The 26,538-nt window shown below is 36.5% G+C and overlaps 1 protein-coding gene across 1 annotated transcript; it reads right to left on the bottom strand.

Annotated features, from left to right (window-relative positions):
* Positions 1-479: 479 nt before the first annotated feature.
* LOC122043662 (peptidyl-prolyl cis-trans isomerase PASTICCINO1-like) lies at positions 480-22,566 on the bottom strand. Its single transcript, XM_042604266.1, has 10 exons — positions 22,341-22,566; positions 7,622-7,796; positions 7,479-7,548; positions 7,198-7,257; positions 6,493-6,549; positions 3,208-3,276; positions 3,023-3,100; positions 1,217-1,318; positions 1,062-1,133; positions 480-978 (listed from the first exon to the last, which is right to left on the bottom strand). Exons 1-10 carry the CDS (start codon positions 22,564-22,566, stop codon positions 691-693), a joined length of 1,197 nt encoding a protein of 398 aa, XP_042460200.1. The 3' UTR covers positions 480-690.
* Between the last annotated feature and the right edge of the window lie 3,972 nt (positions 22,567-26,538).

Here is a 26,538-nt window from a genome sequence, read left to right as displayed (position 1 = left end):
CGTGATCGAATATTTGTTTTATTTCCACTACTAATATCTATAGCCTTGCTAATCTGTAGCAAGAGTAGATAAAATCAAAGATGAAGATTGCACGATCGTTATTCACCCATTTTGAGTCGAGCATCCAGTTCTAGCATACATCAAATATACTATGGTTGTTTTACAACAGATTATAGAACTATGTCAATTATTTATTAAAATGTATTGAACCTCAATTTAAGACACGTAGCCAAATGAATACCTTACAGTGTCTGACGTTAAGTGCACTTCAATCAAGCTAGACCACAGGTTAGCTAAGTTACCTGAGGTGGATGGAATCCAATAGAGATGGATCGGGGATGATTGAGTCGTGTACAAGGCAGGCATAGCTTGGCCAATGTGTTTTTGGCTTGACTGTGTTAGCCTTGACTCCGACGAGGCAAATAGCTGCATTTATTAACATCTTGCCTACATGAATTGTCCAATATAAGGCCAGTATGTGAATAGAATACAGGATACATAGACTTACAAAAGGTCAAGGATCATTAACTGGTATACAATAAAATTGTGAGATTAGAGAAACAACAGAACAACAACAGAAGCTGCAATAAAATTAAATTACTAGCTCCAAACAAGGTCAACTTTGGAGAGGAAACAAGGTGATTAAGTAGCTATCTGCAAGTTTGAAATATTCACTAACAGAACATCACTTCACAGTATTGAGCATTTGTTCAATCCAAGAGCAGCAAAGATCCGACTCCCAGAAGGCCATAACCGGCCAAGAAGCCCTATCCTATCTGGTTCATATATACTCTCAGCGGCATCTCCATCAATGTGATCCTTATCACCAGTTTCTTTTTCCAACATGGTGTTCTGAGTTTCAGGCTTTGAGTCATCAGGAGTGCTGCCAACTTTTACATCATTCCCAACTTCAGAAATTTCTCCGGGCTTCTTGTCAAATAGCCCTTTGAATTGTCTCCTTGCCTTCTTTTCAGTCTCCTAGTTGAAGGGGGAAAAAAGTGGCAATCATGATCAAGTCAAAGAGAGGCTAAGAATAGATATTGTAGAACAGAGTCCTGTACCTGCTCCTTTTGTTTTAGCTTAAGAAGGGCAGCTATAGCATCAGGTTCTGCAGTTTTATCAACTTTCATCATCTAGATAATTAGAAACATTAGCACATGAATTCTGATAAAATCAAAAAAATGAAGCATGTAAATCCAGAAGGGAGATGACATACCATTTCAAAATCTTTCTTTGCTTCTACAAAATCTCCAAGCAACATGTATGCCATGCCACGTCGATACAAGGCCTTGACATGTGCAGGGCCAGCATCTAACACCTGCCCTTGGAATGAAACAATATCAGCAAATTGCATCACCAATTACCTCATGTTAACACTCCCAAAAATGTGCAAATGCACAAGCAATTTATCCCAATTATCCACACCAAATCATCATTCAAGACGAGACACATAAATCAGTCTGTTGAACTCTATGTAAGGTTATATTAGTACTAATATGTAAACCGTTTTATTACCATAAGTAAGATTTTCTTCAATCTCCATAGTTCCGCACATCTACATATTCTAATCAATGTGTAACTTATGTAACTATAGCATCTGTTAGTCCTTTGAACATGTATGTACAATCTTAACCTATATTCTCATTTTATTCTGTATTTGATTTGCACCTAATCACTCTCAAATAAAAAATAATTTTTTTTATATATTTTTAAACAATTTATACATAGCATTATCATATTTGCCACACTAAAATATTTTTATTCACCTCTTCCCCACAACACTCCCATGCATAAACTATGGTGGATCATATTAGTCTTACAATCTTTTTTTTTATTCTAGAGAGCACATGGCAACTGCACAAGCTACAAAAGCTCTTTTTCATTTCAATCGTTCACTTTTTTATCTAATTGATGATATTATATTTTTGTTGAATAAAAAAAATTGTAAATAGAAATTTCACATTCATCTATCTTAAATATTATTTTTATTTCTTTTATTAGTTATGAAATTGCAATTCATATATTCAATTATAGTACTAGCTAGCCCATCTGGTCACATATCTTGACTAGTGTGACTGGTATGATCAGCACTTCTGAGCCGACAGTCACATATCTGACTCGAGTTGCTTGACTAACCTATCTGGTCTGCTTGTCTCAATTGAACGTTGAGTCTCAACTGCACATCTAACCCAAGTGGGTGGGTCAATCTATTTGAAGGATGTAATAAATGCAACATACTTATTCATGCAATAGAATAAAGAACAACTATTTTGAATTGGGAATAACAATTCCACAGCAATTAAAATCCTAAGGTTATTTTTGCAACCAAACAAATGCTTGTTCCATGAGATTCATAGGAACACAAGAGTCATTCCCATAACCAAATGCACCTCTAGTTTTTAAATTTCTCTCATTTCAAGCTTCACGTTTATTCCATTTACACTCTCATCAGTTATCTGATGCAAAGTATCCAACCAATAAATATGCTCAAACTAGGAAATGCATCAGGGAAAAAAAATTCAACAGAATAAGGAATTTGGTGCATGGCCTCCCTGATCTCCCAATTAGGGTGTTTCTAAGCAAACCCCTCATTCAATAGCTCGGGATACAAGGTAGGATCAAGAGGGTGGACTACTAATCCCTCATCATGTAAAACCCAAATCGGTGAATCTATCTTCTTCAATTTCCTGCTTAACTTGTGATGTTGGTCAATCCAGTAGATGCATCTTAGGAATAAACTGGCGGAAACAAGCCATATTTCTAATGTCTGGTTGGCTCAATCAGTCTTCAAAGTAATTTAACACACTCCATCGTTCCTAACCACTTTAACTCAAAAAAAGGGCAATCAGAATGGTAAAGATGAGTCAGTATATAATTCCTTTGGCTTTTGATATTTCATCACATATGATCAAAAATCTATTTGAAATGCTACAACAGTGGTGCTGAATAACAGACTGCTTTCTTTGTTTGTATTTGTTTGTCATTACATTCATGGAACTCTGAAAATATGTAAAGTTCTTACCTTATTGCAAGTCTCAATAGATTTTCTGTGTTCATCCATTTTCTGATAACAGGCTGCAACATTCAATTGTAATGTGTTCTGCAAGCATCACCAAATTAGTAATAAGATTATAAAGTGGCTTCTTGATGAAGTGAATTTCAATTAAAGTACAACTTTTCAGAAGTTAACAAGAAATATAGTCTTACTCTTGAATTCAAAAAGATTTTCCCTTCCTCATCATCTTGAGGATTTACATGATTATACTCCCGAAGCACCTATGTGAAAGATAATGACCCGAAGTAAGAATACTACAACAGCTTGAACTTTTTTTATAGAAATATTGCAGGCACTGCCAAGAAGCATGTGTAATTCTAATTTTCATGAATAGAAACGAAAATATTGCTGAAGTAAGATGGTGGAAGACTGATCTAATTTTTCTAAAGTTACCAATAAAAACCTCACTGTAAAAATTATTATAAAAAAAAAACTAAATGTGAAAGGCAAGGAAAGTAAGAATATGGAATGACAATACAAAGTGTATGCAACATAAAATTTTCCAACACTTTATGGATTGATGAAATGTTTATGCAACATGGTGTTTGAGAACAACACTTTATGAGCAAATGAAAATCATTGCGCCCATCTCTAACCAAGATGTCATAATCTAATAGTGCACTTGGTTCATAGAATGGAAGAGGTAAGAAATAGAATAGCTATTGCTAAGCAATAGGGTTGTTGGAATTTTTCTCAGTTAATGAAATTGGTCTAATAGGTTAGGTCTGGTCAATCAACTCAATGGCAAGTCAATAGCTCAAATAAATGGAGCATCAGTATGACAACGTGGATCATGTCCCCTTTTGATTCTCGATACACCCCTTCGACTATTGAGGCACCACTTCAGATGGGGGAGGTATTCTTTTGGTACCATCATCACCAGCATAGTCTTGTTGACCATGGACTTGATTCTCGACACATCCTTTTAAGTCAGTTTGTCCAGTCAAATAAGAAAATTTAAGGCCAAAGTGAGAGGGTATAAAACCCTTTGCTTTCTTAAAGGCAATATTATCCCACCTATGGGCTTATGATTTATTTGTAATTGTCTCCCAAGATGCAATGAGCTACAATTCTAAATAAGACTCCAAATTTGAGTGTTTGGTGAACTTTCAAAGTCTCAGAACTCTTTAAAGAGTAGAGAAAGATACAAGAACTCTAGAGGAGAAATCATAACTTGAGAATTGAGTGAGTTGAGAGATGAGTCCTAGGGTATATAGTGATGGAGAAATAGTGTAAGCAAGTGTAAATGAGCAGTATGAAATATTTCTATTAATGGAAGAGAAAAGCCAAATGATGGAGACAAGTGGTAATCTCCATTAAAAATTTATAATCGCGGAAATAAAGACTCCAAAGCCCAACTTTTAATTGGACATACTTTAGAAAATGATGAGCCTATTTGAGAAATGATATAAAGTTCATCAATTCCAAAGGGTTAAAGTTTGAAAGTCAGAAGTCATCTATAAATTTCCAACAATTCTAATGTGTTTTAACTTCCAACACTTGAAAAATTAGAGTCAATTAATATTATTTAAAAAGTCCTTTATATTTCCTTTGTGAGTCTTTACAAGTCCTTTATGTCTCCTATGTGAATCCTTAGGAGTCCTTTTATGATTTCTATGAATTCATCTACTAGTATAAATATGTATGTTATTGTAATGATGGAATATGAAACATAAATTGAGTTTTTGAGAATTCTTTAGGTTGTGTAATTCTAATAATGTGATGCCTCAAAACCCTTAGGTGTGATACCTAAGTTTCTATAGTCTTTCTACAATTCTTTATTGCCCAATTTCTACTCCACAAACCTTCCAACATTCAGTCTCTCTTCTTGTGCTGCATCAACAAATATTTCTTCTCTTTTCTTAATCAAGGGGTACTCATTTGGACAATGTCAAACAACATGATTTCCCATAGGGATGGGAATGGGTCGGGTTCGGATTAGATTCCATATCCTTCGTGCCCATATCCATCGGATATTAGACCCATTAAAGAATTGAATATCTTTTATACTAAATTTTTCTTCCTTCCATCCAACTATTATCATTCTACAAAAACATATTAGAATTAATATCATATTTTAAAAAAGGAGATATAAATAAAAAACTAAATTAAACATCTATATAACCTACTCCTAATATCGATATATATATATATATATATATAATATAATATAATATAATATAATATAATATAATCGGGTATTCGGGTTAGATATTAGATATCGGTAGTCCCTCCATTCAGATTGGATGTCGCATCCTCGATTGAGTTCGGAGGAAATTGTCATCCCTAATTTCCATTGTGTCATTTCGCACCATGCTAGTAAGTGTGGATGGCACTACTATTCTTTCACGTGCAATTAATGTCCTCTTAAAAATTCCTTGATTTTAATCACACATGAACTAACATTTGTGCATACTTTAGCATTCAAGCATTTGAGTCCATGGACCATGCTCATGTATGAGCTCATGCCCTCTTTTGATCAAGTCAAAGCAAATGGATGAATATCATGGTCTCCTCCATCACTCAAATAATATTTTGACAAATCAATTTCCAACAAATAGCATAGACAATTGGATATCAAACAAGTATTCTTTAGTTTGGTTCATGCATTTAACTATTGTTTGTAGGAATGTTATAAAGAATAAACAAAAGAATAATTCTCACAAGGAAAAAAACAACCATGCATGAATATTTTTTTTTAGCTCGTCTAACTAGTACAAGTGCCTAGTCCAATAGAACTAATCTACCTTGTTTGCCTAGCTTAATAAGGAACATTGACTTGTTGGTTCTCTCTCCTTTTCTGATTGGTCTATCGAACTCGATGGAATCTCGAATCTCAACCGACCTATTTGACTTGTTCATGCTGCCTAATCTAAATGACTTTGCTGGCTCTATCATGATGTATCAAGTCAAATTGAAAAAAAAACCCTCTTAAAAGAGTTATTTTTTTCCTCCTATCCACAAAATAAACAAAGAAAAAACAACTTCCATAACATGGAGGAAATAGATTGTTAAAAAAATATTAAAAAAAATATAATATATTTTTTAATCTTATAAAATATACTATTATAGATTAAATTATTTTGTATATAAATTTAATTTAAATTTAAACTGATCAAAGAAATCCAAATTAAATCCAATTTAAACTTACTTATCATATCATGCCTACTTGGTGACTTCAGCTAATCCGAAATTAACTTTTACTTAACAAGCATCAAACATAATATCAAAACTTGAACTCAGCATTCAACATTTCAAATATAACTCAATAATATCTAAAGTCCTTGTAAAAACCAAACGTGTGAAAGTTTTTATTTAGTGAAAACTCATAAGGGAACAGACTAGTCATCTTCATGAACTAAATACACCATCAGAGTACAACAATATTTCAATGAAACCTGTTAAGAACATAAACATGAAAAAAAATCAAGTTGTACCTTCTCATACTTTGCTTTAGCAAGTTCATACTTCCCTTCTTTGAATAACCTATTTCCCTAAAAGGAAAAAAAACAAGTAGTACTTATGGTTTTTCTCCAGCAAACTCGAAATGAATTCATATGTTAAGATGGAAGAACAAAAAAGCATGTGAATCCCTAGAAAAACACAATATTGAGCAGCAAACATAAAAAAGTAAAAACCTAGTCAACATTTTCAGCCCATCACAATAAAATGAGGAAAGTGCAACAGGTAGACAGGTAGCTGCCAAAACACTTTATCCCTAAGCCCTATGCCACTTAGATGACACAGTACATTTACTTGAAACTGGTGTGGATCCTAGCGTTCAACACAATTATTTCTAAATTTATTTACACATGATCATTAAGAGATGTGTAGACTAGGAGTATCATTGTCTGAGTTTCGATGTCCGACGAAGATACAGAAGTGGTAGACAGGTACAAAAAGGTAGATACAGAGTTGACGAATATGCAAATGGTCTCTCATCATCTTATCATACTGATGTGCCACAAAGCAGATGCAACATATGCTTAAAATTTATCAAAACTACTTATCCTTCAATGCTAACAAGGAAAGCTCTCACAGATGGATAGATTAACAAAAAAATTAAATACCAAATATATGATTAAACAGAATTATGAAAATATCAATTCACAAGAGGGAATGTATAGGTCAAAAATGAATACCGTGTTTTTGATGTTTTCTGCCTCATCCATAATTTCTTGAAATGTCAATCCAGTCCAATCCTGTATTCAGCAATCAAATGTGGGTTAATGTAACAAGTGTAAAATTTAAACAGCAGAATAGAATTTGAAGTTAATCTCACAAAAACACCCAACAATTCCATAATTCCTAAAATGATGCACTTAGTAAGTGCACAAAGAATGATAACGAGATGAACATGCGCATAAGGATCATGGCATATTGTAACTTTAGCTAGAGAACTGTGGATCAGAATTGAGATTACCTTGGGCATCTCAAAGCCAAGCAACTCGATTTCCCACTGGACATGAGCTCCTTCAGGAACATTAGCAGGCCTGTAAATGAAATGATACAATGAAATTCAGAAACTCACTTTCTGAAAATAAATGACTTAATTTAGAAAGTTACCTTGAAAATTTATCATATGCATAATCAGGAGGACTAGTGACCAGTGCTATCTCTCCAGGAAGCATAAGTCGAACACACATTTCAAGTCCCTCAGGCACCTGAAGAGAGTATAAGATTTTAGTAAAAGATATCAGTTCAAAAACTGAAGTAAACACTGAATCAGCATTGTTAGTTTAAGCTCAGGAAGATTGGATATCAAGGAGAATAACAGTACCAATGTAATAAAATGCTTGTGCTCTAGTTATCTAAAAGTAGAAGTATTTAGCAAGAAACATTGGAGTTGAGTTTTATAGATGGTACACAAGTATATGGATATATATAAGAGACTTGAACCAATAGATAAATGTCTTGTGTCCCAATTATGTGATGTGATATTTCTCTCTGAATATAATAGAATATTTTATCTTTCTCAACTTAGTTGTAGCAAAAGATGATTATACTGACCCCGGACGCATCTTTCTCAACTAAGTATTTAAACAGATGGTCCTAGAGTTAGGATTGTCTCAAATAATCTCATTAGGAGAAGGCCACAACTTTGATACGATGGTATAACCTCCCCTCTCTATATTATGATAACAAAAAAAAAAGTGTTAATTTTTCTCTTTTCAATAACATATTCTTCATACTCTCATACATCATCATTAACACTTCTTTTTTTATAGCTTTCCCTAAAGTCACCAAAATACACACCTGCCTTTATTACTTCCCCACCTTCAACAAGCCAATTCAACACTTTAAGTCAAAAGTTGAAACTTGTTTTATGTAGGAGTTTTAATCATTGATTGAAAAAATAAATAAATTTTTGGTATTGTACCATGCCAAAAATCAACATGTTTGAATTCAAATCAGTTCTAATTCTGCAATCCTCTTCTACTTGGCTTTGATACCACTAAATATAAGTTTATATACATAAACAATTAAGTTACAATTTAAAATAATAAATTTAAAAATATAATAAGATTTTGACTAATGGTGATACTATATTAATACCAATAATAGCACCGTGCATGCCCTCCCGTGCACGGGGCAATGGTAAAGTGTCAAGGTGGATTCCTAGAGCACCATAGGTCAATCCTCGGACATGGGTGGACACTTAATTTGGAGGAAAAAACTATGTTGAGAAATCCATGGTTCAAGTACCCGGTTCAAGGCCTAAGCAACCCTACAGTGGAGGGACTATGAAAATTGGACTACGGATGCACTACCGTGAGCCCTTTCGTATTTATTTGGTGGACAAATAAAGAGAAGGGTTGTCCATCTCCACGATTAGTTGGGTATGTAGGGGTCTGGACACCTGGATTATCAAAAAATAAATAAAAAAATAATAGTATCGTGCATAGGATGAAAAAATTAATTCTTCTAACCATGATTTAAAATCTCAACCGCATTAGAGTTTTAGTTTATGACCGGAACAATACAGTTTCGATACTATATCGTGTCATGCCGATATAATTATGATACTTTTTAAATATAAAATATATTAATTAAAATAAAAAAGTTAACCTAAATATTTAAAAAATAAAAACAATAAAATATTTTTTAAAAAGGAAAAAAAAAAGAGATCATGGCACCTCCATATGGTAAATAAATAAATAAAAATTTTATTATATATTTTAAAATTAAAATAAACAAAAATATATATTAAATTGATGAGATAATTTTATTAGAATTGAAATTATTAACTCTAAATTTAATTATAAACCTAAGTTTTCTTCTACATCCCACCTGCATCATGGTGGCGTCGTGGCAATGGCCTCCGCGATTGCAGTCGTAGGACCGTGACCCCACGTAGTTCACCGTAGGGCTACGACCCCGCGTAGTTCGCCGCAGGATCACGACACCTCCATGATCCCGCGACAACCCACGGTGCCAATGTTGGGTGATGATTAGAGCAACAAATTATGCCCATTTCGCCCAGCACAAAACGTAAGCCATGTTTCTGACATCCAAGAGATAAATCCCTAACCTTTCCAAGATTAAGAATTGAACTTAGACTGACACAATTACAAGGGAATAAATACATGCACATAAGGAAGTTATGCACTATGTTATGAATCTAATGATCAAAGGCTTCTTGATTCCTAGGTGCACCTTAGCAAAGAAACAATAATAGGTAGACTATGAATAATATGAACCTTGAACGAAGCTTTAAAATTTCAAATCATCCCAAAGTTTCAAATATTAATCGATACCATTTTGGCAAAGTATCAAATTGTGTTAATATGATTTTGATACTTATTTAATTAAATTATTAATAATATCAATTAATTTTTATTATAATTAAATTTTTACTTAATAATTAATTAGATTGCTAAGATATGTTTGCTCTTCTCTTTATATTTGTTAATTAATTTAATCATCGTACTCTACAAAGTTAAATATACATGCAACTAATTAAATTTTAATTTTTCTCATCTATAATATGTATATAACTCCGCCCATGTCGAATAAACTCCGCCATAACAAGTTCCAAGCTCAAATAAAGGAGGGCTGCATTAGATTGCAAGTAAAACATAGACAAATGCTATGTATGAATCCATCAAACTATTGCATTAATACTAGGTTGTACCTGAAATTGTATGGATGACTGCAACGTCTCGAAAAGGTTTAATACATCTCCATAAGAATTTGAGTGTAGTCTTACGGATGCAAAAGTTCTCACACCTTAGATTAGATAACAATAGGCATTATAGGAAATTCAATTATCTTAGATTTAGAAGGTGAAACGAAAGAAAACTCATTAGCAAAACACTTGAGGTAGTAGATACAATAATTAGGATAAGACAAAATAGGTAGGGGAGAATGCAAAGATGATAGAGAACTTGAGTGTTAAGTTATGGTACACAAGAAAAAGTAAAATGAGAAATGTTATACGTATATTTGTAAATAATTTGTTAAGGAACAAAATAGTAGTAGTATGAAAAGGAAATTGGATTATAGCACTCAAGATAAAGATAACAAAAGAAACTATTAATATAATTAATATATATGCACCTTAAACAAGATTTGATGAAGACACCAAACATAGGTTTTGAGAACACCAGGATGAGGTAGTATAAAAAAATAAGATGATTTTAATAGAAAGAGATATAAATGGCGAATAAGAAATGAGGAACATGATACGGAGGTAATGGTTTTGGAATAAGAAATGAAAAAGAAAAAACTATATTGAATTTTGCAATAATATAAAACTTATAATAGCTAATAGAAAACATGTGTGGCTCCTGGGATCAAGTGGGGGAGGTTAAAGGATGGGAAATAAAATATCTTTAAGGAGAGGGTATGAGCACAAGTATTAGGATGAATACATAGCGACTCGCATAGGACATGAGATAAGATGACATCAAATTTGAAATCAGTAGCCAAGAGCATAATCAATGAGTTAAGGCACCATCAAATATAGAACCTTGGCGGTGAAATGAGGAAGCGTGAGAGAAAGTGATGGAAAAAGAACATCTATAAGTTATTAAACACTTATAAGAACTAAGAAAGTTGTAAAGAAAGCGGTGAATGAAACCGAGAACAAAACTTTCAAAAGTTTTGACAGCTTAATACAAAATAAGGGGAAAGGGGCATCTATAGAATAGTTGTTACATCAGTCATTTTTATGAATCAAATTATAATTTTTATTAAAATTAATGGAGAAAATTGCAAAATGTCAATTAAAACCTAATCACCTCCTCCCCACTAGGTGTAGTTGTTTTTTGGTTTTTTTATTTTTTTTCTTTCCTTTTTCATTGCAAATGTCACAACTCTCTCCACTCCCGTCTTCTCTTGTCATCTCACTCATCCCCTTTTTCACCTTTAGTGATTTTCATTGTTCTCGGTGGCCTCATCGTCCTTGTGCCACCCTGACTGTTCGGAGACCAACCCACTAAGCTCTCACTGCACTCCATCATACGTAAGAGATGTGATGTGCTGCAACGAGTTAATGTTAATGGATGCAAAGGCCATTTCCTCAAGAGTACAAATACCTGACTAATGTCCAAATCTAGCAAGTTTAGAATGGTTCCTTCCATTGCAATTGGCACACATTGATGACCTGATGTGTCCATTACCATGACTTCAAAAACTTATGAAATTAGATGTTACAATTATATAGTTGTAAAAAGTAGAAATATTTATGATTCATTTTTACTCTTATTGCTTGACAACTTTCATTCATGCTGCCTGTCCTTTTGTATTCATAATTGTATACCTATATTGTTTGTTCTCTTTTTAAGAACAATGACAAATTAAATTATATAATTAATTATGCTAACTAATAAAGTAATAGGTAGTTGATGCCAAGGTTCAAAATCTCGAGTTGTGCTAAAGTTTCGATCTTTGTTTCGATATCGTATCAATGTTTCAATGCATGGTGTTGATAATGGATTGGAGTTTTAAAAGGAAGGAGATGAAGCATAGAAAGGAAATATTGTCTATGTTGAGCATGGTTTTAAATTTTGTACCATGTTGGGTGAAAATGTTTGAAACATATCATTCCGGTAAATTATGAAAACTTGATACCACTCAACGCAAATAATGCCTCCTCCTTTTACTTCATCGTCTTCCTCCTTCAACCTCCAATTTGTTATCGATACATGTATTGGAGTGTTGGCACGATACTAGAATAATATCTTTTGAGTCAAAGACGGAAACTACGACATGACTCGAGATTTTGAACTCTAGTGTCAAGTAGTATCCAATTTCAACGATTTACTAGAATGATATATTTCGACCGTTTTGCTTGATTTCAAAGCATGACAGATGCCACAACTTCATCACGACACTCTGAAAGATCTACATAATTATTTTAACTAAATTGATGAGATAATAAATGCAACAGTTATAGTATAGAACTTTGGGTTCACGCTTAGAAAGGAATTGTGTTATTACTTATATTAAATTAACGGTTTACACTTAGAAAGGAATTGCATTATTACTAATATTAAATTAACGAGATACTAAACATAACACCGATACTTAAAGCATTAGCCCCAAGCTCAAAAAGGGCCTTTAAATCTTTTCGCGAGTGTGTAGGCATCAAACATTTTATATGAGAAGATATTCTTATTTTAGATGATGGCAAGTTATTCATCCTACGTATGTACTAAGGATGGCAATGGGACAGAGCGGGGACGGGTTTGTCACCCCCATCCCCGCCCCTCCTCATTTTTTCGGGTTCGGGGATTCCCCGAACCCACAGGGATCAAATTCCCATCCCCACCCCCATCCCCAAATTTAATTTTTATTATTATTATTATTATTATTATTATTATTATTATTATTATTAATGATAATATTAATATTAATATTAATATCAATATTAATAATATTATTATTATTAATATTTTCAAAAAATTTAATATTAATATTAACACTATTATTAATACTTTTAAAAAAATCTTATTATTATTTATTAATATTAATAATAATAATATTCGGGGTGGGTCCACCCCAAACCCGCCCCATCCCCGAAAAAATCGAGGATCTCCATCCCCGTTTCGAATTTTCCCCGCGGGGCCCCGAACCCGCGGGAAAAATTGTCATCCCTAGTATATACGATATATCTTTATTAGGTGGATTGTGAATTGTTCACCCTATATATATATATATATATATATATATATATGATACGTCTTTATCGGATACATTGCAAGTTGTTCACCTTATATATATTTATATGATATATTTCATATTGGATGTATTACAAGTCGTTCATCCCATGTATATACGATACATCTTAGATGGATTGTGAACTGCTCACCCTATATATATATTCTTATATGTTTATGATGCATTCTTTATGTTTGATGGATTGCGAGTCATTCATTCTATATATAATGCATCTTTTACTTGGTAGATTTTCAAGTCGACTGCCCTTATAAAATATGTTTATATATGGATTCCTTGATAAACTAAATATGAATACTTGTAAAAGAACAAAAGAGAAAATAAAAACAATGATGAATTGTTTAAAAGCTGATTTAAGAAATATTTATGATAGAGATTGTTGAAACCTTGAAAATTTACTTTTTCATTGGATTTTCTTATATAACATGTTATTTACATCATAGATTTCTCTCTTATATCGTATTTTATGCTCATTATGGAGTTTTTGACCTCCAACTTTATCTATTGAGATTTGTGTACAACATTGGTGGAGTCTCTTCATAGGTATGAATTTAGTAAGTTTAGTTAATTTTTGTCTTTATGTTGCTAAGACACTACTGCAATTCATACATGGTGAGAGAAGCTAACTTTACGACAATCTAACTTTTGTAGAGCGTGACAGTAGATAAACCGCGAGAGGAAAATAACAAATCTTACCTAAATAAAATAAAATGATTGAAATGGAGGCGGATATCAAGTGTTCTTTGTAATCGTAAAGTACATACTATGTTATATGACGCTGAATATTAGGCTATGAATCGAGCACATGAGTAAAAGTTGGGAGTTGCCGAGCATGTTAAGGTAGGATAAATATGAGAACAATAGAGAGAGTTGGAATTTCGCCTATTAAAGAAAAACTTCAGGAGATGTGTTTAAGATGATATAAGCATGTACTTAGACGACTAATAAATGCCCTAGTTAAACAATGTGAGACCTTGATAAATACGCATATTAATTGAGGAAGAGAGAGATCAAAGAAGATTTAATTAGCAACGATAAAATAAGATAAAATTCATTTAATATAGATGAGAATATAGTAGAGGATTGAGCCTAATGGTGTATGAGGATGCATATTGCTCACCCGACTTAATAAGATTAAGACTTGGTTGTTATTGTTATTGATTGTAACTTGTATATATATTTTTTCATAATAATTTTATTGCAAGTGGATCATTTTAATGAGCAAGGAAGAAATGAGATTTTCCGTGATCCTAAAAGTTAAGAGATTTACACATGGTGTGTTCATTAATATAGGATGAGTTTATCATAAGAGTCTAAAGAAAATGTATAGGGATGTAATGATAAGATATAATGACAAGAAAGGTGTTAACGTAGCATATATTAAAACAATGGAGGAGATGTATGAGTAAGTAATGAGAAGATAAAAGACTCCAAGCGGATTAATTGAATTATTTTCCATAAAAATAGGCTTACATCAAAAATCAACTCTAAGTCCATATCTTTTTACATTAGTTATAGATGAACTTACTCGACACATATAAGGCATGTTATCATCGTGAATGTTGTTTGCAGGAACCTTTTCTTCGACAAGACACGTGAAGAATTAAATGTTAAGTTCAAATCTTAGCGGAAAACACTTTTATTGAAATTTTTTTAAACTTAGTACAGTCAAGACAAATATATGGAATTTAAATATAGTAATAGTAGACGTAGCAAGATAATTGTTAAAATAGGAGATGACGAGCTACTTGTAACTTAAAATTTTAAGTATTAATCGTTATTGCAAAAGGATAGAGAGGTTGATAGAGATATTTTATATAGGATACAAGCAAAATGGTTAAAATGGAAAGGTGCATCATATATTCTTTGCAATCGTAAGGTACATCAAAAGTTTAAAGGGAAGTTTTACAAAATGACAGTAAGACCTGCTGTGATATATAGAACTAAATGTTGGGTTATGAATCAAGAGCAAAAGATGAGAGTCGTATAGATGATGATGCTAAAGTAAATGTGCAGATATGCAAAAATGAGTAAAATAAGAAATGATAACACTATAGAGAAAATCAAAATTGCACCTATTGAATGAAAACTCCGATAGATTCATTTAACATGATATAGAGTTAGGTGATGTACGACCCTGAGAAATACGTACATTAATTAAGAAAAAGAGAGAATAAAGAAGATTTGATTGGTAATGATAAAACATAATAAAATTCATTTAATATAAATTAAGATATAGTCGGGGATCGAGTCCTGATTGGCGTAAGAAAATCTATATAGTTGACCTTATTTAATGGGATAAAAGGCTTGATCATTATTTTTGTATTTGTAGACGTGTTTTAGTAGAGCATATTGATTTGCTGATGCTTAGACTTTTTGGCTATACACAGAAGTGGGTAAAAATCTATCTTTGCACTCGTAAACATTTCCTTGTGCATATATAAATAAATAAAATGATTATATTTTTAAAAATAATAATATAATATAATAATTAAAATAGTGAAATGAGTTTTAAATATTAAACCATTAGAGGGTTAAATAGATTGATATTCTTTCATATTCACATGTGGGGGGTTTCATATAAGAATTAACATGTAAAGAGTTGTTATAAAAATTGGATATTCTAAAGCATGACCTATTATGCTACTTGATGATCTATTTTTATATTATAGATCTCTTATCTATAAATCCTAAGATGATATATAATTAAATTAGCATAATTTATACTAGAAAGTCAAGTCAGTTGTACAAGTAATAGATAAGATGTGAATGCAAAATAGAATAATTGTGGTAAAAAAAATTAAAATAATAAAAATGCCCAATGCAGAAAAGAAATACTAAAAAGTGAAAACTCTAATATAATCTTATACTAGAATATCTAAAGTTAAATAGAGAAAAATCATTACGTTGTAAGAATAATGACTTCAGTGGTTCACCTCTTAGTGGATTTATTGGTAGTTGATTTATAGACCTTCATAGATATTGATTAAATGATGATAATTGAAGATTATCTTAATTAGTAATAACAGATGCTAATAATTTAGAATAATAGTAGTAACTCAAAATATTGATATTTTTAAAGATATTCAAGATAAGAATCATTGTAATTTAGTTAACTTCACAATTAGGGACAACTATATGTTTAATACACACTTATGTATCTCTCAGACATTAATTAATTTTTTTTTAGTTTAGGAATTACACACAAATGGCCTCACAAGACGCTCTATAAAAGAGAGGACCATAATCCTTATCATAGATGGATCATTTTGGTCATCCCTTAGACAAGACGTTATTTGGTTATATCTCTGTGTTGTATATGCTTAAAGGCCAAAACTAATAAGTAAAACGCATGCTTGGATACACAACTATTACATTCTTGTGAAAATTAAAAGGATATGAACTTTAGTTTAGGATTGCCCTAAACTAATAGACGTAACAATTACATCTTAGTTGCCAAAGACAAATTGATAAAATGGCCATTCCATCGCCAATAGAAAACAAATAAGGAATCTCACATAAACAAGTTGATCTCCAAGAAGGTTATTACATTGCATGAGTTATTCATATCAATAGTGTCTCATAGGGATGTTAAATTTTTGCTTTTGAAAAAAAATATAGAAACTAGTTGGAACTTAGCTAAAATTTTCAATAGTATTTCATCCCCAAATCAACAATGAAACTGAGATAGTCAACCTAAGCTTAGAAAACTTAGATGTCTCCGATAGCGAGAAAAAAAAATGTAATTCCATCTTATCCATTGCCAAGTTTTCCTAATAATTTTGTAAATCAAATAATGGGTAATTGTCCTTCTAAAGTCATCTATGGGCTAAAAATCATCAACCAATAAATTGATTCCTCTGCCTACCCCTTCCCACCCTTCAAAGTCTATTGAGAGAGGTTGTTGAGTGCATTTAAGAGATTTATATCGGTGCTAGGTATCCATGAAATACATGCTTATGCACTTGCATCTGCCATGAGCATTTTTCTTTTAAAAAAAGAAATTTCATACCTACTCAGTCATCTCACCAAGGGAGCTTGCGAACAGCCATACCCATATGGTCACTGGATATGTATATTGTCTTTATATTTACTTGCTTTTATCCATTCGACACTTACAATCTTATTGTTGATGTAGTATTGGGTCGAGAGCCTAGCCATGTGCCAAAGGCTAGTCTTTCTGGAGCATGAAGTCCAACAGCTGCGGCGGCCCAACTGAAGGTCGATCTGTAGAAGAGCTCCGAGCTGCTGCAAGAGGAGAAGGCCAAGAGTGCTGAGCAGGTTTCGCAACTGGCGAGGCTCAACAAGCAAGCCAGCTCATTTGAATTGAAGATCAATTTCGCCAACGCTCGGAAGCTCCGAGCCATCAAAGACCTAGATATCAAGAATAAGGAGGCCCGGGTCTTGGCTCAGAATCTTAAGGAGGTTGTGGCCGCGCTGAGTGCCAAGCAAGAGAGTCGATCGGAGCAAGCTGCGGCGAAGGCCCAGCTCACCGCCAAGGATGCTGACTTGGAATCGTTGAAAGCCGAGTTAGAAACATCCCGATCGGCCCTCTAAATTTATCAAAATGCAAAGCCTAGTCGGTTTGAAGTCCTCAAGTGGGATTATCTCCGCTTGGACGCCTTCAACAACCGGTTCACCAACCGAGCGCTCTGCCTCTTCAACTTCAGAATTAATGGGACTCTTGACCAGCTGAAGGACGACGGTTATCTTTCGTCTGCATTAACCAACAAGGTGATCAACAGGGAGAATCTAACCGAGTCGATGCCGGATGACGTGCTGGATTACCTCGAGTGACCCCCCATCTCTGCTCCGCAGGCTTCTTTTTGTAATGCCTCTCGATGTTTTGAAAAAAATCTTCAAAGTGTCAATGCATGATCGCCCGTTCGGCGCATCTTTCTTTTGTTAATTTTTATAAGCATTCCTTCATGCATCGTCGTTCAGTATTTCTTCACATTGTTAGATTTTACCATTGTTAAGCGATACATCGCCGTTCGGCTCTGGTGAGACTTTGTACCACTTAGCATTTTATGAAATTTTTCTAAGTGTAACTCCCCGCTTTCTCGTCAGTGTAGCTACTCTCAGAGATTTCCGCATGCTCATTCCAATAGAAGTCGAGCGGCTATATCATAGTGATGCGTCCTTGCTTTGGTCACTACTCGACCTGTTAACCTTACTTTATGACTTTAGGAAGCCACTCGGCCTTATTCATCGCCGACTCGGTTTTAGAGCCGCCGCTCGGCTATTATTCGTCGTAGACTTGAGTTTATAGCTACCCCTCGACTGTTGATGCGTAGACTTGGGTTTATAGTCGCCGCTCGACTGTTGATGTGCAGACTTGGATTTATAGTCACCGCTCGACTGCTGATAAAGACTAGAGTTTATAGTCGTCGCTCGACTATTAATGAAAATAAAGGTTTATAGTCGCTGCTAGACTGTTGACGAAGACAAGGGTTTATAGTCATCGTTCGATTGTTGACGAAGATCAGGGTTTATAGTCGTCGCTCGACTGTTGATGAAAACCAGGATTTATAGTGGTTGCTCAACTGTTAACTTGGCCGAATGATACAAGAATCTGGAACACTTTGGATTTTTATTCATTGTCTTCCTGCATTCACAAGACACACACTTATACAAGTACATCTAGATTTAACCACGCACCTCTCACCCAACCCTATAGGAATGGAGATGGTTCGCGCTCCAGGGTCGCTCGAGCTTTCTCCCGTCTTCATCCAGTAGGTAGTAGGCTCTTGAGCGGAGCTTCTGAACGACTTTAAGAGGTTCTCCCTAGGGAATCTCTAGCTTGGTGACGTTGTCGACCGATTTTATTCTTTTCCACACTAGGTCGCCGACCTGGAATAACCATGGGAACACCCTCCGGTTGTAATTTTGCCTTATGCACTGCCTGTACGCCATCATCCAGATGGCGGTCTTATCCCGCGCTTCGTCCACCAAGTCAAGCCCCATGAGTCTCCACTCAGTGTTCTCCTCGTCCTAGAGATGCACCTGATCGGACTCTGCTCCAACCTCCACTGGAACTACCGCTTCTCCTCCAAACACCAGATGAAACTCATTGACCCAGCTGTCTCTAGCATGGTTAAGCCGAGCCCATAAGCCCCTAAGGATTCCCCGGTTGGTGACTTCCACCTGGCCGTTGCTCTGAGGATGGGCCATTGAGGTAAAAGCCTGAGCTATGTCATAGTCCTCGCACCACTCCTTGAGTCTCCGTCCGGCGAACTACCTTCCGTTATCTAAGATGAGCCGGCGAGGGATACTGAACTAACATAGGATATTTTGTCATATGAACTTGATGACCATGTGTTCAGTTATCTTGGCTAGCGGCTTAGCCTCCACCTACTTTGAGAAATAATATACTACGTACGACAAGTAGAAATCTGCACTGACCAGTCGCCATTGGAAATGGTCCAACGATATTCATGCCCCATTGGTTGAATTGACAAGATACCATGGATGCCTTCATTTCCTCGGTCGGTCGGTGTTGGATGTTGTGATATTTTTGACACGATAGGTAGGTGGCCACTGTCCGAGAGGCATCATCTTGCAGTGTGGGCTAAAAATATCCCGCCAACAGGATCTTTCGGGCCAACGATTTGCCGCTCGAGTGACTTCCACAGGAGCCCTAATGCACTTCTTGAAGAATGTACTCGACGTCCTCCGGTCCGACACACTTGAGCAATGGCCTAAAGAAAGCTCTTTTATACAACTGGTCTCTGATCAGAGTGAACCGTCCGACCCTCTTTTTTAGAAGGCGAGCTTCTTCCTGATCGGCTGGAATGCTATTCGACCGGAGGAACTCTATCAATGGGCTCCTCCAGTCGCTCGGGAAGTTTATTCCATCCATCCTATCGATGTGAGCCACCAATGAGACTTGCTCGATCAATTGCTCTATCATGATCGGTGACAATGAACTAACTAATTTAGCTAACTCATCCGCGATCTGGTTGTCCGAGCGGGCAATCTTCTGTATAACAACTTCTTGAAAGTTTGCCTTCAACTTCTCAAAAGCTTATGCATATAGCCTGAGTCAAGAGATACTTATTTCGAACGCCCCCAATAGCTGCTGAGCGACCAACTGAGAATCCAAATGGATGATGACTTTTGCAGCTCCGACGTGCCGAGTTGCCTGCAAGACGGCTATTAAGGCCTCGTACTTGGCTTCATTGTTTGTAGCCCGATAGTCTAGTTGCATGGACAGTTGCATCCTGTCCTCCAGAAGTGAAATCAAGAGAATGTTAATCCCACTACCTTGCCGAGTGGATGATCCGTCTACGTATATTTTTCAAATCGCGTATGGCTCGGCGTCCGGATGCCTCTGGGTTAGAAGAACTCTTCCCAAGGTTCTGTTGGTCATCACAATGATCAGATGTAATAGAAAGTATGGACAGAGTCTTCGAGCGGTGAGTAATAGCGCATAGGCTAATTGTTTGAGACAGGTGTAGCGACACTCTACATATTTTAATATATGACTCAGAAAATATACAAGTTGTTGCTCATAGTTGTTTTGCCGTACTAATGCCGAGCCAACAACATAATCAGTGGATGGCGAGTAAATCATTAGCGACTCGCTAGCGATGGGCTTGGCTAATTCAGGCAAGGAGGTAAGGTACTCCTTGAGCTCTTCTAGCGCCTTGTCGCATTCTGCGTCCCACTAGAACTTAGTCGTTCGGCGCAATATCTTGAAGAACGGGTGACTCCTGTCAAATGACTTGGAGATGAACCTTGATAGCGCGGTGTTCGGTCTGGTCAGCTGTTGGACCTCCGTTAAGTTATGGGGCGGGGGCATGTCCTGCAGTGCCTTCACCTTGCTTAGATTTGCCTCGATCCTCTATTTGGCGACGATGTATCCGAGGAAGTGGCCACTCCTTGCTCTGAACAGGCACTTGTTCGAGTTCAGCTTTATCCCGTACACCCTTAAAGTATTGCAAGTTTCATGATGTCTGCACAAAGGTCAACAGCTCAGAGGGATTTTTTTAATATATCATCAACATATACCTCCATGTTGTGGTCAATCTATCGTTGGAACACCTTGTTCATTAGTCTTTGGTAGGTGGCGTCAACATTCTTCAATCTGAATGGCATGACATTGTAACAATAAGTTCTGTTGGCAGTGATGAAGTTGACCTTCTCTTGATCCTCATGAGCGAGCGACACTTAGTGGTAACCTTAATATGCGTTGACCATGCAGATCAGCTTGCAACTAGCCATAGAGTCCCTATCCTGGATATGGGATAGAAGTCCTTCGGGCAAGTCTTGTTCAGATTGCGAAAGTCAATGTAGACTCGTCATTTGTTATCCGGTTTGGAGACTAGCACGACATTAGCAAGCCAAGTTGGAAACTAAACCTCGCGGATGTGACCGGCTTCCAGCAGTTTTTCTATCTCCGCCCAAGTGATTTAGTTCTGCTCTGCACTGAAGTCCCTCTTCCTCTGTTTCACAGACCGAGCATCTGGTCGGACGGAAGCTCGTGCTGAGCTACCCTTGGCAAGATGTCCGGGAACTTGTGGGTCAACCAGACAAACACATCGTGATTTCGCCTAAGATAGGTGACCAACTCTGCCTTCTTCTCCTCTGTCAAGTCAGTAGTGATGAAAGTGGTGGCCTCCGATCGATTGGGATGAATCTAGACTTCCTCCTTTTCCTCGTAGATCAGCGCGAGAGATTCTTCCCTGACGACGTTCACTTCCAAGCGCAGGGCCTTCCGCACGGCTCTTACTTCCGACTTGACTATCTCGATGTAACATCACCGAGCGTCCAATTGGTCGCCTTTAACTTCACCCACCTCGTTGTCTACAGGAAACTTAATTTTCTGGCAAAAAGTGGGCACCACCACTCGGAACTCGTTAAGGACCGGTCAACCCAATATAACATTATAGGCGGATGGCGCGTCCACCACAATAAAGTTTATGGTCCTCATCCTCTTGAGTGGCTCCTCTCTGAGCAATATGGCAGTCGAGCCTGGCCGATCGGTAATACTTCGTTGCCTATGAACACGTAGAACGGGGTTGTCATTGACTGCACAACTTGCTTCAATCAATTTACAGCTGATCGAACGCCTTCTTAAATATTATATTCACTTAGCTACCTGTATCAACAAAAGTTCGGTGGATGGTATAGTTAGCGATTACCGCCTGGATGATCAAGGCGTCGTCATGAGGGATCTCCACTTCCTCTAAGTCTCGGGGATTGAAGCTAATCTCAGGATCATCGGCCTTCTCCTTGCTGCATCCAACAAAATGTATTTCTAGCCACCACGCGTGCAACTTCCTAGCTCGATTTGAATCACCGTCGGTCGGCCCACCGGCGATCATTCCGATTTTCTCCCGAGCGGAATTGCTCCTGTTTTCTTCCTCTCGAGCCGAGGGTATGTTCCGCTCAGCAAAAACTCGGGCGGGACTTGTGTTCTTCCTCCGCAGAGGCTGATGAAGACGTGGTTCGGCTGTCGTTCTCTCTTCGTCCCTTCGGTCGGCTGATCGACATTTATGGCGTCAATCAGGAGATGGTGATATCCCCACAAAGCTGGTTTGCTAGCAATTAGTGTCAGGTCATAGCAATCACGCATGTTGTGTGTTGCCGACTGATGGAGCAGAATATTGGCATCCATGACTTGCCTTTTGCAACTTTTGGGCGACCGGCTGCCACATGTTGTACGATGTGTGTTTTGGGCTCCTCCAACTTGGGGCCTCTTGGGTGGTTGATAACTACTAGGTTGCCGCCGCTCAGGTGCTCCTACGGGCTCGGCAAGCGCCTCCTTTCTTCTTGTTGCTTAGGCCTCTTCCACGTTTCTGTACACCATGGCCCTCCTAAGCAGGTGGTCAAAGTCCTTCGACGGCCTCCGAATGAGTGAGCAGAAGAACTCTCCTTCGGTGGGCGAAGGCGTTCACTAATATTTCCGAGGAAACCGATGGAATATCCATGACCACCTAGTTGAACCGCTTGATGTAGGCCGTCAATGCCTCCTTAAGCTCTTGCTTCAAGGAAAACAGGTTAACGCTCGTCTTCTGGTAGCGGCGACTACTAGCGAAGTGGTGCAAGAATATCGCTCAGAAGTCTTTAGAGCTATGAATCGAGCCGATCGAAATTCCTCTAAACCAGCGTTGTGCTGAGAAAAGGGTAGTGAGGAAGACCCGGCACTTCACCCTGTCGGTGTACTGATAAAGTGTGGCCGCGTTATCAAACTAGGTCAGGTGGTTGTCTGGATCGATCGTTCCGTTATACTCACCGATCGTCAACGAAGTGTATCCCGAGCGTGCGGGTCGTTGAAGGAGGATCCTCATTTCTTATCTACTCGGCCTAGCTCCTCTAAGGCCGCGAGCTCCTGTACCTAGCGCTCGGCCAACACCTGTTGCTGTTGTTGCTCCACCATTTTTGCCGCTCGGACTTATATTAGCATATCCGGCTCCTCCTTTGTTAAAGTCGTCGTGGTGAGTCATCCAGCGTCCTCCATCTTCGTGTTTCGGATGTAGGCTACCTCGCCAATATGATCTTGTCTGAAAATCGTGGAGATGGCAAGTTGGAGATGTGGCTGATGCGTTGACGGGATGTAGACTCCGCTCCGCTCTGCAACACAAAAAATGTCAGTGCTGAGCCAGGGAAGGGGTCCCGACATTGACCCTCCAACGCTCAAGTCAGTCACCGGAAAGAGGAAAAAGACGGAGCAATAGTAGACACAGGAGTGAATAGCGAATAACGCGTATCTCTGTCGGTGTATAGACCCCCTTTATATAGTGCCTTGGTGGGCGATGTGCGCGCTTCTCAAGGCATGGGCATATTCTCCAATTGGTCGTGGACACGTTCTCCAATTTATCCTATGAAAGGATCTGTCAGGAAAGTACCTCTGACACCCTACCTTAACAAAGCATGCATTTCCCTAACAAGACAGTAGAAGTTTCCATCGTACGATCCGCCTGTTGCCAATGTCTCGTGTCAGCGACACTATCTCCCAAAAGGATATTGAGAGATACATCAAGGATCCCGCTGCTCGACCGAGCGAGGAAGCCGCTCGGCTGGGGACACCTCCGCTCGGTCGGTATTGGCTGCTCTTCCTTGCGGTAACTGGTGCAGTGGCTCGGTTATGCCCAATAGGATTAACGCTCCGGTCGTCCCAACGCTCCTCTGCTCCGTAACGAGCGCCTGATGATCTCGGCTGCTCGAGCGTTCTGCTTGGACCAAACCTTTGTCAGTCGAGCGGTTCATACCCGATCGACCACTGCAGGAGAGCTCCGCTAGGCCCCTCTTCGGTGAGCCCCTTGGTTCTCTGATGTTGACCTCCTTGACTTTGACCTTCACGTTGGTTGTTATCTCCGTCCTTTGACCCGCACTTAGTGGGTCCCGTTATCACCCCATCAATGAAATTTCAAATGTGAATTGTAAGATTCAGACAAAAAAAAAAGATATAATATGTTAAAAAAATAATTCTATCTTATTCAAGATAGCTTTAAAATCTAAAAATATTAAAAATAATATAATATTTCATTTAATAGCATAATAGTATAGATGGAGTAACATGATGCTAATTCATAACAAAATATACGGCTTCATATCTTCCATTATCATTGACTTTGAGATTCCAATCTATTGAAGCTTTATAGTTAAATATAAATTGTATTACTCCTTTTCTTCTTTTTTTTTTTAATGAATTTGGTTTAATTTCGATTATGTTAGAATTAATTTAATTTCTTAATGAGATTTCCTTTTAGATGGTTAGATTTCAATGAAATTTCTTACTTATTTTTAAAATGGTATAAGGTTTGTATAAGCTAAATCTTCATGCTTCTTCATTTCAAGAATTGTATCATTTTAAAAAACGTAATTGTAAGGTATCGTATAGTATGAATAATGAATCCTATGATTCAAACTACGCATAAGTGCATAAGAATAATTATTCACCATACACATACCTTTTTAACTAGTTTCATTGTAGTTCCTATTGCTACCCAAACATGTTATGTTAACTTGGCTAATTAAGAAAAACTGATGGTTTGTTAAATGTACACTTCATACACACAACATCAACCTTAGTGGATTACCATCCCAGTCACATTATTCCTTTTGATATAAGTAGGACTCCAACTCCTCACAGAAATTAGTATTTTATTTTATATTAATTTTTAGATGATATTTATTTAATTAACAAAGTTACTACAAATTGACATTACAAAATGTGAATGTGAATGCGAATGCTATTCAAACCTAAGTAGACCTAGACTTGTGAACATTGTTTTCAAACATGTACATGCTCAAAAAGAGGGTTTAGAATCACATTAGATGAAATATAAATGGCAAAGTGCAACCAATAAACCCAAATTATGTTGGTAGGATACGAAGTCTCAGTAGGATACACATTGACATATTGGTCTAAGGAGGGACTATTGATATTCAAATTGAATTGAGATATTAAATGACACCATTTGCTAAGACTCTAAATGTCTCCTTCCTATGCTTCATCTCCTTACTTCTTCAATTCCAATCCATTCCCGACACCATGAATCAAAACAATATCTTTCCATCAATTCCAATCCATTCCCGACACCTTGATTAGATCGAAGCTTCGACACACTTCTAAATTTTGAACCTTGATTTCACCATGTTTTAATAATATATAATTAACATAAATAGTAACTAATAAAATTAACTAGAAAAGTATTGACATTATATTGAAGTTATAGATCATTAAATTAGTAATTCAATTAAAGCTCTATTAAATACCTTAAAATTACAATTGTAAAGTTGATGATTATTACTAGAGGAAAAAACCGTTTACTCTGACCACACACATTGCCCACCAATACAATTAATTTAAAATAAAAGATAAAAAACTATTTTAATTTTCCCCCCATTTTTAAAATATTAAATAAAATCTTATATAATTCTCCTAAATTTCATTAATTTTTAAAAAATATATAAAATTAATATTTTATTTAAAATCTTATTGTTTCCTATCCTCCTCCTCTCTACTAAGTGGCATAAACTCGATCCCGTTTCTTCACGAAACCAATTCTCTATATTCGCATGGCAACTCGAAGTCCCTACTTCCTAACCGCTTATTATGCTTTGCAATGAGCTTGCACCAAATCATGCTTCCTCACCCTTCTTAGTTCTCCCTAAAAACCATCTTTTCTCTATCATAACCTAAACCACAAGGAGCTAGTCTCACCACTAAAAACTTGCACCATGACCTTTAACATTGAGATTCTCTATCTTAACCATACTTGAAAAACATGGAGAATATTTGTTGACCTATACCTACAAGACATGGAGAATCTCATTCAATGTCATCCAAT

Source organism: Zingiber officinale, chromosome 2A (assembly GCF_018446385.1).
Source record: "Zingiber officinale cultivar Zhangliang chromosome 2A, Zo_v1.1, whole genome shotgun sequence".
NCBI classification, from domain to species: domain Eukaryota; kingdom Viridiplantae; phylum Streptophyta; class Magnoliopsida; order Zingiberales; family Zingiberaceae; genus Zingiber; species Zingiber officinale.
Note: the sequence above shows the minus strand (reverse complement) of the source record. Positions and strands in the feature narration are given on the sequence as shown.

What these genes read in the sequence shown, in the direction of transcription:
- LOC122043662 (XM_042604266.1), bottom strand. Translation starts at nt 22,566, where the DNA reads ATGATCGCCGGTGGGCCGACCGACGGTGATTCAAATCGAGCTAGGAAG. An exon ending in GCATATGATAAATTTTCAAG is followed by an intron (nt 7,549 to 7,621) that starts GTAACTTTCTAA and finishes TTTCATTTACAG; the next exon opens with GCCTGCTAATGTTCCTGAAG. An exon ending in AAATCTTTTTGAATTCAAGA is followed by an intron (nt 3,101 to 3,207) that starts GTAAGACTATAT and finishes TGATGCTTGCAG; the next exon opens with AACACATTACAATTGAATGT.